At 44.7% G+C, this 10,658-nt stretch overlaps 1 protein-coding gene across 2 annotated transcripts; it reads left to right on the top strand.

The window, feature by feature from the left end:
• The first annotated feature begins 4,421 nt into the window (after positions 1–4,421).
• On the top strand, positions 4,422–8,723 carry HAPLN2 (hyaluronan and proteoglycan link protein 2). 2 transcript variants are annotated; one of them, XM_051993780.1, is made up of 8 exons: positions 4,422–4,528; positions 5,155–5,213; positions 5,546–5,619; positions 5,759–5,871; positions 6,129–6,482; positions 6,572–6,688; positions 6,890–7,072; positions 8,031–8,723. In XM_051993780.1, the coding sequence occupies exons 4-8, from the start codon at positions 5,784–5,786 to the stop codon at positions 8,312–8,314; spliced, it is 1,026 nt and encodes a 341-aa protein (XP_051849740.1). In that variant the 5' UTR covers positions 4,422–4,528; positions 5,155–5,213; positions 5,546–5,619; positions 5,759–5,783; the 3' UTR covers positions 8,315–8,723. The 2 variants fall into 2 exon arrangements, with proteins under 2 accessions (XP_051849740.1, XP_051849741.1); XM_051993781.1 differs by lacking the exon at positions 5,546–5,619.
• The last annotated feature ends 1,935 nt before the right edge of the window (positions 8,724–10,658 follow it).

The raw sequence follows: 10,658 nt of genomic DNA, 5'->3' as shown, positions 1-10,658 counted from the left end.
ATCCCAAAGAGATCTTGAAGGGAAAGGGACCTGTATATGCAAAAATGTTTGTAGCAGCCCTCTTTGTAGTGACTAAAACTGGAAATTGAATGAATGCCCATCAATTGGAAAATGGCTAAATAAATTATGGTATATGAATGTTATAGAATATTATTGTTCTGTAAGAAATGACCAGCAGGAGTGAAATGAGCAGAACCAGGAGATCATTATATACCTCAACAATGATACTGTTTGAGGATGTATTCTGATGGAAGTGGACCTCTTTGATAAAGAGAGCCTTAATTGATCAAAGATGGACAGAAGCAGCTACACCCAGAGAAAGAACACTGGAAATGAATATAAACTGCTTGCATTTATGTTTTTCCTCCCGGGTTATTTATACCTTCTGAATTCAATTCTCCTGTGCAACAAGAAAACTGTTTGGTTCTGCACACATATATTGTATCTAGGATATACTGCAACCCATTCAACATGTAAAGGACTCTTGCCATCTGGGGGAAGGGGTGGAGGGAGGGAGGGGAAAAATCGGAACAGAAATGAATGCAAGGGATAATGCTGTAAAAAATTACCCTGGCATGCGTTCTATCAATAAAAAAAAATTATTAAAAAAAAATAAAGCTTTTTATTTACAAAAAAAAAAAAAAAAGAAAGAAAGAAATGACCAGCAGGATGATTTCAGAAAGGCCTGGAGACACTTACATGAACTGACATTGAGTGAGATGAGCAGAACCAGGAGATCATTATATACTTCAACAACAATACTATATGATGATTAATTCTGATGGACGTGGCTCTCTTCAACAACGAGATGAACTAAATCAGTTCCATTTGTTCAATAATGAAGAGAATCAGCCACACCCAGCAAAAGAACTATGGGAAATGAATGTAAAGCACAACATAGCATTTCCACACCCTCTGTTTTTGTCTGCTTGCATTTTTTATTTCCTTCTCAGGTTATTTATACCTTATTTCTAAGTCTGATTTTTCTTGTGCAGCAAAATAACTGTATGGCTATGTATACATTTATTGTGTTTAATATATACTTTGACATGTTTAACATGTATTGGTCTACCTGCCATCTAGAGGAGGGGATGGGGGGAAGGAGGGGAAAAGTTGGAACAGAAGGTTTTGCAAGTGTCAATGCTGAAAAATTACCCATGCATATATCTTGTAAATAAAAAGTTATAATAAAAAAGTTTAGGTGTATTCATTAAACCAGATGCTGCAGACAGCAGCCAAATAAAAGGAAGAATAGCTTCTTGGATGTGCATAAACTCACAAGTGACAAAATCTGCCAAAAAGGAGTTTGTAATAAAACCCGTAACATCAAATAACAACACACAAATTCTCAACATTTATGCAATAAGCAAAATGTCTTAATTTAAGAAGCAAATTTGACTGAAGTTGGGTGGAATGAAATCCATGGCTAGACAATAGCTCTGGATGGATATAGATACCTTATTTAAAAAAAAAAACAGAATAGATAAAAGGGTGAGGAAGTGAAGGCTGGGGGCATAACATTGTATTTTTTTTCCAAAAAAAATTTATTAAATATTTGCTTCATGCCCAATACTATTCTCTTTTTTTAAAAATAACTTTTTATTGATAGAACCCATGCCAGGGTAATTTTTTTTACAGCATTATCCCTTGCATTTACTTCTGTTCCGATTTTTCCCCTCCCTCCCTCCACCCCCTCCCCTAGATGGCAAGCAGTCCTTTACATGTAGAATAGGTTACAGTATATTCTAGATACAATATATGTGTGCAGAACTGAACAGTTTTCTTGTTGCACAGGGAGAATTGGATTCAGAAGGTATAAATAACCCAGAAAGAAAAACAAAAATGCAAGCAGTTTATATTCATTTCCCAGTGTTCTTTCTTTGGGTGTAGCTGCTTCTGTCCATCTTTGATCTGAATTAACTCTCTTTATCGAAGAGATCCACTTCCATCAGAATATATCCTCAAACAGTATCATTGCATAACATTGTATTTTAAGAAGTTACACTGATATGAGGAAATCTAAGAACCAGTGAAGGAAGCATGATGGAGAGCTTTTGAGTGAAGATCAATGGAAGGAAAAATAGAAACCATTTAACATTTGTATCAGTGATTTAGATAAAGAGATGGATGTCATGCTCATCAAATTCGAAGATGACACAGAGCTGAATAGTCAAAACACTAGAGGATGAGAGGATCCAAAAATATCTTGACAGCATTTGGCTGAATCTAATATGAAATTCAATAAAGACTAATGTTATACTGGATTCAAAAGTCAATGTCTTGAGTACAAGATGGGGGAAACATGATTAGACATCAGTTTGTCTGAAAAAGAACTAAGAGCTTTAGTGGGCTGAAGGTTTACTATAAGCTCGTAATGGGATGTGACAGACAACAAAGCTAATGTGAACTTTATTTTTTTAAATTAATTTTGTTTTCTGAAGTGAGCTTCATGAAGAGGAAAATTGCTTCCAGAAATAAGAAGCAGATAGTCTCTCTGTTCTCTGCCCTGGTCAGACCATTCTTGACATATTCCATTCAATTCTGAACTTTAGCTGAAGAGCTTTCAAAGGAGGCAACCAGTATCGTCAAAATCTCCTATAAGGATTGATTGAAAAGAATGAGATTTTTGGATTGGCCTTTTGACGTATAATTGAATCCCGACTGCTTAGCACAATGCCTGGTACATAGTAAATATTTAATAAATGCTTCTTGACTTAATTGGGGAAGAGAAAAGGTAAGAAAAGTGAGGAATAAGTTGATAACCCTTTTCAAGTATTTGAAATGCTGTCATGTAAATAAGGAATAAGATTTGTTCTGTTTGGCCCCAGAAGTAAGAAACAGAAACAATAGGGGAAAGTCAAATTTAGATTTAACACCAGGAAAATTTTCCCAACAATTAGAGCTATTCAAAATTGAAACGGGCTGCTCCAGGAAATAGGGTTTCTTCTCAGGAAATCGTCAACTGAAAACTGAGTGATCAGATATGTTATAGTAGGGATTCCTTTCCGAAAAAAAAAAATTTCTTTTGGGTTAAACTAGATAGTTGGGGGTTAGCTTTCCAATGCAAAAATTCCAGGGTTATTTGTTTTTTGTGAGATAGAATGGGTCCCCTCGTACTGGATTATGCTGGTCTTGTCTTGGAGAGAATCTTAAGATTTTCCAGAGTCTCAAGGATACAGAGAATGAAGAGTGAAGGCTGAAGAGAGACTCAGGGAGAAAGCAGCAGAATATTATATGTAGCATAATATTTAGACATCTATTTAACAAATAAGAAAAGACCAAGGGATTATTTAAGTCTATTTTCTATGCTACAGAAGATGGGGCTCCACTGTTCTTACCTTTACACTGAAGAGAGAATAAAGGAAATGGGTTTAAAGAAGAGGAGGATGTATTTATTTATGACAGCACTTTTGTGATAGTTTCCTTACACGAATTGAGGCAGAGTGAGGTAAGCAGAGGCAAAAAAATAACATACATCATTACCCATTAATGTAAAACAAAGAACAACAATCTTTTTTATTTATTTATTTATTTATTTATTTATTTTTTTAATTTTTATTTAATAATTACTTTATATTGACACTCGTTTCTGTTCCAATTTTTTTTCCCTCCCTCCCTCCACCCCCTCCCCTAGATGGCAAGCAGTCCTTTATATGTTGGATATGTTGCAGTATATCCTAGATACAATATATGTTTGCAGAACCGAACAGTTCTCTTGTTGCATAGGAGAATTGGATTCAGAAGGTATAAATAACCCGGGAAGAAAAACAAAAATGCAGATAGTTCACATTCGTTTCCCAGTGTTCTTTCTTTGGGTGTAGCTGCTTTTGTCCGTCATTTATCAATTGAAACTCAGGTCTCTTTGTCAAAGAAATCCATCAAAATATGTCCTCATACAATATCGTTGTCGAAGTGTATAATGATCTCCTGGTTCTGCTCATTTCACTTAGCATCAGTTCATCAGTTTCTTCTCCAATTTATTTTAAAGATGAGGAACTAAGGCAAACAGGGTTAATGATTTACCTAGTCACATAAAGGTGAGTCTTCCTGACTCCAGGTCTGGTACTCTAGCTGCCCTAGTACCCATTATCCCCCTCTTCCTCTACTCCTCAAAGAAAATTCAGACACTGGGATATTGCCCTACTCAACCTTCTCTTCTCTGGAACCCCATTCCTTCTTTGTCCTTAAATTGCTCTATCCCCCCTCTCTGAATCCCTGGCCATTTTTCCGGTGGCCTGTGCCAGCCAGCCCTGCATCCCACATCCCCAGCTGTTGACATTTCGTTGACATTCCCCATCAGAAAAAGAAAGGGTATCTGTTATATAACAATAGGGAGAAAGGCAGAGACAATGGGAAATTGTGTTTCCGATAGGGTGGGGACAGGGAAGTAAAGGACAACAGACAGACAGGGGGTTGGGCAGAAGAGGTCAGGGTTTTGAAGCAGTTGGATGTCTGGGTCTCACCGAATGAATCTCTTCTCTCAAGCGATGCTGAGATCAGTCCCAGGATCAGAACACAGAGTGGAAAGGTGAGAAAGCTTCTGGGCTGGGAGAAGGTCCTTAAGTGTGGAGATAGCATGAACATAATATGTAGTTATAGCCATTTGTTTGTAAACAATCTTCCCTTCTCTCTTACAAAGGGAAGCAAGCTAGCTTATCCTTTTTTTCCAGCACAATTCCATGGGAATTCTAGAGATCTTCAGGGAAAGACAGTCCCCAAATTGCCCACTCCTCAATACCAATTGTCAGGATATCATGCATTAATTATTTCCTCCAACTTAGAACCAGCCAAACAAGTGTTTCTTAAATGCCCATTATTGACCCACAAATCTCCCAGTGTCCACATTCCAGCATTCCTTCCATCTAGGATTAGCATCTTCCCTTTGTTCCTATGGCAATAAGCTCTAGCAGATGGAGTGCCAGACTGGGAAGCTGGACATCTGAGTCCCATGTCTGGCCTAGACTTATGGAATAATTTAGGATGAGCCTTAGAATCTCAGTCCCTCTCTTCAGTCCTTGGAAATGAGCATGCATCTTTGGGCGAGGGGTGAAGGGAAGGCAAAAGACTAGACTTGTAATGTGCTAAGAGATCTTTGTGCTATAAAGTATGCTGGAAATGAGAACAATTTTCAACAAGATTCTCTTTCTCAAACAGGACAAGAGGTTACTAATTACTCCCTTATTCTGCTTCCCTCCGGAGATAGTTTCTTCTTGGTAAGGAAGTAGACCCCTGTTCCCATCCTTCTCTGTGCTTGGAGATATCCAAACAAGATAATTCGGTTGTGGTTTGAAAAGTAAAAAGTCCCCAATTCTGCCACACAGCAGTGTCTCTCTTTACTCAAGATTTCTTTAAAAAAAAAAAAAAAGTCACTTTCCTCTCTTACTCCCCAGTTCTGATTCCTCCTTCTTTCCAACAAGAAATGTTCTTTCTGACGTCTAACTTCTGGTTTTACTGCTGAATCATGTTTGTCCCTTGTTCTTTTCTGGGGAAACTCTGTGAGGTCTTTTCCTTATCTCCTTAACTCCCTTCCACTGTTTCCCTCCAGCAATCTTGCCTGTGATTCTTCCTGCTACCAAATTCAGATCCTGCTGTTGTGCCTCCATTGAAGATGGAACCCAGGTGGGCACCTCTCTTCAGAGAATGCCTGCTCAGACCTCACTCTGACACCCTTCCCCCATGCCTTTTGTTTTCTAGGCCCATACAAATGTTCCTTTTTCTGTTTTCTGAAATGAGTGCCCTGTTATGTCTGTCATTACAGATCTCCTTCTAGCTGAGTGTCTGTCATGCCTAATCAACGAATCCTCCCTGCCCTCTGGAGCCTCCTCTTTCCCCTAGGTGTTGCCATCTACCACAAAGGCACAGGGAACCCAGGTAAGATGGTCCCAGACTACCGGAAGGAGTGGTTGGCTGGGAAGACCCTGGGGTAGAGGGACTGGGACTGAATGGAAGACATTGGAAGGAGGGTGGGGACTGTTGAGGTACTGAGAGGAAGGGGCAAAGACTTGAGGGACATCTAGAGGGAGGGAAGAGGAATTGGGGTGGGGCAGGGAGTTGGGCAGGGGCTGGAATGGGTCATAGAAGACAGTTTGGGGTCAGGGTGTCCCTGTCGATCTGGCCCCCTTTGCCAGCACCCCACCCTGGTCCCCACTACCTCCTGCCCCCCATCCATGAGGTCATTCACTCTCGCCGCGGTGCCACGGTCACCCTACCCTGCGTTCTGGGCACCCCACCCCCCAGCTACAAGGTGCGCTGGAGCAAAGTGGAGCCTGGGGAACTACGGGAAACACTGATCCTGATTACTAATGGGCACCATGCCCGGGGCTATGGGCCCCTGGGAGATCGTGCCAGGATGAGGAAGGGGCACAAACTGGATGCCTCTTTGGTGATCACGAGTGTGGCGCTGGAGGATGAGGGGAGATACCGCTGCGAGCTCATCAATGGACTGGAGGATGAAAGCTTGGCGTTGACCCTCAGGCTGGAGGGTAAGGACGTCGGTCGTCTGTTTCTCCCCAGTGAACCTTCCATATCCCGCCCCCAACACCCCGTCAGCCCCTTTTTCTTCACCCCCCAGGTGTAGTGTTCCCGTACCAGCCCAGTCAGGGCCGGTACCAGTTTAATTACTACGAAGCTAAGCAGGCATGTGCGGAGCAGGACGGGCGTCTGGCCACGTACCCGCAGCTCTACCAGGGTGAGCAGACTTCGGGCCACAGCCCCTCGAGGGCTGGGTCCTGTCCCGGCTCCTTGGCCCCATCCTCCTCTCCCGGGCCAAGGGTCACCACGGGAGCCGCATGAAGAGATGCGGGTGTAAAGAAAGAGGTTGTTTGGCAAAGGGGAGGATGAGAGAGAAGAGGGGAGGTGACAGCCCCTCGTCTCCCGGTCCTGCCCACAGCGTGGACCGAAGGTCTGGACTGGTGCAACGCGGGCTGGCTCCTGGAGGGCTCCGTGCGTTACCCGGTGCTGACAGCACGTGCTCCCTGTGGGGGCCGGGGACCACCAGGGATTCGCAGCTATGGACCCCGAAACAAGCAGCGGGATCGCTACGACGCCTTCTGCTTCACCTCCGCGTTGCAGGGTACAGGGAGTGGGTGCTGGGGAAGGAGGTGGGGTTGACAGAGAGGACGAAAAGGAGGAGGCTCCTAGAGCTAAAGAGTGGTTTTGGGACCCCGGGAGGCAGGAGAAAATAGAAGAGGTTTGGGTGAAGGGTGGGGCTGGAGAAAAGGAGGAACAAGTCAACGGGGAGGGGCTAAAAGAACTAGGGCGGGATTAGAGAAAGGGGCGGAGCCTGGGCCTAGGGATAGTGGAGGGGTTTGAGACTGGGCTAGTAAAAAGAAGATGGAGGAAGTAGGAGAGAGAAGAGGAAGAGGAGGAAGAGTCGGAAGAAAAAAAAGAGGAAGGAAAGGAGAAGAAGGGAGGGCCAACCCAATGGGTCGGGGTTAGACAAAGGTGAGGGCCATCTAAATGGGAGGCATTAGAAAATAAAATGGGACCTGGAATGGGGTGGGGGCTAAAGAATGAGGATGGAGAAGAAGAGGGACCTGGAATTTGGCTAAACTAGAAAATGGGGTAAGGCGAGGTTAGATAAAAGGCAAGGTCTGAACCAACAGAAAGAGACAGGGAGAGAGATAAAGAAGGTGAGGGACCGTCGAAATCGGGCAGGAGGGAGAGACACAGACCGGGAGGCAGAGACAGAGAGACAAAGAGACAGAGAGATAGACTGAGACAGTGAAAGAGATGGGACGGGGTCTTAATTTAAATAAAGAGGCAGGATCTACTGGGAAACAAAGAAGGGGCCTGAGAAATGCGGAATGGTCAGAAGAAAAATCTAAACGGAGAATGCTTGGTTAAGAGGAGGGCGGGAAAGGAGACGGGCTAAGGAAAGGGAGTGGAACTAGAAAATCAGGTGGGAGAAAAGGGCCTTTCTAAAAGGCGGGTCCACAGAGTTTTCACGCAGCCAGAATCAGTCCCACACCTCTTACTCCCCGCCTTCTAGGCGAGGCCTAATCTTAGCCTCGCCCCTTCACTCCTCCCAGGCCACGTGTTCTTTGTCCCTGGCCGTCTGACGTTAGCCGAGGCGAGAGGAGCCTGCGCGAGGCGCGGGGCCGTGTTGGCCAAGGTTGGCCACCTCTATGCAGCCTGGAAGTTTTCGGGTCTGGACCGCTGTGACGGAGGATGGCTGGCAGACGGCAGTGTGCGCTTCCCCATCACCACCCCGCGGCCTCGCTGCGGGGGCCTCCCAGATCCCGGAGTCCGCAGCTTCGGTTTCCCCTTGCCGGATCAGCCGGCTTATGGGACCTACTGCTACGCCGAAACCTAGGGGGACATCCTCTCCAAAGCCCCAGTCCAACTAGCGGCCTTCCTTCCCATTGTTGGATCTAGTCCAACTGGGAAATAAATTAAGAATCGAATTGGAGATGGGGCGTGTTTGCACTACCTTCCTTCTTTCGGAGATTCTCCTTGTTAGACAGACTCGGCGAGACGAGAAAGGACTTACTGACGCTCTCCATTTCCCGCACTGCAGATGCCTGTGCCAAAGTCCAGGCGAGCCAGGGCGGGAAGCAATGCACCTGCCTTGAAGACTAATAGGATTTGAATTGGTGCTTCCCTTTGCAGAGAACTCGGCAGGGTTGGCCGGGAGGGTGTGAGAGAACCGAACAACGTCGAAATATTAACTGATTGTTGTAAATTAATAAAATAGCCAAAGGAGACGTTCGCTCTCCAGAGAAGTTGAAAGCATTTGATTACCTCGGCTCCCATTCCTACAATACCCTCACTCTCTCACAGTTCCCACACAGGGGAAAGGACGTGTAGTGGGAGGGAGACTGAGGTGAAAGGGGAGCAATTTGCAAATGGGGATATGTATGGATTAGATCCCCGTTTCTTAAATTTGCATCTCCACCCCAAACGGGTCTCACAACTGAATAAATGGGGGTCGCAAAATTATGATTTATTATCAGTAAATGTTTGATTTGTATACCTATTATATATGCCAATATACTTGTCACATAAAAATTTCTAGGGCAAAAAGGAGTCATGAATGGAAAAAAGTTTAAGAAGCCCAGGATTAGATGACTCCCAAGGTGCGCTTCCTGCTCTAAATCATGTAAGACGAATCTCAGGGAAAAAAAGGAAGAGCCCGTGAGATGCAACCTAAGAGCTAGGGTTGGGGATGGGGAGGATGAAGAAGATCTCACTTCTGAAACTGAGATCAAGTGAAGAGGGGAGATTTTGAAAAGGAGGAGAGAGAATTGGAGTTAGAAAAAACAGAGATGCACAGAACAAGAGAGAATGAAAGACAGAAAGGGATGAGATGGTCCATTGCCCGATATGGGAGATGCAGGGAGAGTCCAACACTATTGCAGGATATGGAAAAGTCAGGAAAGAGGAGGGAAACCCATCTCTTTCCTTTACCAAGGAGGATGCAGGGTCCAAGACACCTGCACCGTCCTCCATCCTCCCCGCTGCGGCCCTCCCCCAAATTCTCTACGTCTTGAATTCAGGCTTCCTTTCCCCGGACTCGTTCCCCTCCCCCTCCTCCACTGGAGCTGACGACCCAGGCATTTCACCCCGCTATTCAGTTTCTCTCAAAGCCGCGATTCTCCCCGCGCAGCTGCTGTGTAATTGCGTGCTGGCGGTTTCCGCTCCGTACCCCCCTCCGCTACCGGCTCCCTTCCTGCTCCGTTCCCTCAGAGGTGGCGGCTGGCACAGACTTGGCAAAGGCCCCAGGTGTCCGTGCCACGTGAGGAGCCTGGGGGTGGGGGTGGGGGTGGGGGTGGTGTTCAGGGGCTTCTGTTCCTTCTCCGACCTTTGAGGTGAGGGGAGGCAGACAGTAGATGATTGAGAGTAAGTGATATCCTTGGGGCGGGACGCAATCCACAATTATCCTATCCAATATTCTTTTAATATATTTTATTTATTTTTTAAATTTCCAATTCCGAATTCGTTCTCTGCCTCTAGCCATTTGCCAGCCTCCCCTATTGATAAAGCAAGAAAGATGATACCCATTATACGTATGAATTAATTTAAATTGAAAAGGCTCACATGTCTCTTCCGTAGGCAGTTCTGTCTGAAGTCTAACTTTCATTCTTCCCGATACAATTTTACTAACTAGACACTAAGGATTATGGGTTTCTGAAAAACCGGATAGCTAGAAAGTCTGGCTTCCAGGCCCTGAAGGGGGAAGGGGGGGGAGGGGAGAGATGAAGATCATGGAATTTGAATGACTGGCATTCTTTAAATCCTTGAAAGCCTCTTAGTCTAAGGAAGCTTGCTGAAAAGTCAATGGCAATAAATACATAATTTAAAAAGTAACGGAGAAGATGCACAAAGGACTTCAGGATAGACTGCAGCTTTTGGAAGTCAGCTTTATGCAATCAACTTGGCAAGAAGTCTAATCCCCTTCCCTGGAAAGTCCTGCTACCTAGGCCATTCATTTCTCTCCACCCTCTTTCTTGGGCAGGGGTGGCTAGGAGGACTCTATCCTGGTGGTGGAGATGTAAAGATATGTTGAACTTTATGCCCTAAAACACCCACTTTCTCCTGGTCAGAAATTCCCACCTCCATAGTGGGTAAGATGGTAAGGATAGCTGGAAGGGAGGCCTCTGAATAATATTAAATGTGACTAAAATAATAGTGATGCCAGTCATATCAAGATTTTCGCT

This window comes from Antechinus flavipes, chromosome 4 (assembly GCF_016432865.1).
Source record: "Antechinus flavipes isolate AdamAnt ecotype Samford, QLD, Australia chromosome 4, AdamAnt_v2, whole genome shotgun sequence".
Classification (NCBI taxonomy): domain Eukaryota; kingdom Metazoa; phylum Chordata; class Mammalia; order Dasyuromorphia; family Dasyuridae; genus Antechinus; species Antechinus flavipes.
This window is presented reverse-complemented; position numbering and strand designations above follow the sequence as displayed.

Bases quoted from the DNA above. Each gene is read 5' to 3' on its own strand.
- HAPLN2 (XM_051993781.1), top strand. From the start codon at position 5,784: ATGCCTAATCAACGAATCCTCCCTGCCCTCTGGAGCCTCCTCTTTCCC. The intron at 6,483-6,571 runs GTAAGGACGTCG...TTCACCCCCCAG, and splicing joins GTTGACCCTCAGGCTGGAGG to GTGTAGTGTTCCCGTACCAG. The intron at 6,689-6,889 runs GTGAGCAGACTT...TCCTGCCCACAG, and splicing joins GTACCCGCAGCTCTACCAGG to CGTGGACCGAAGGTCTGGAC.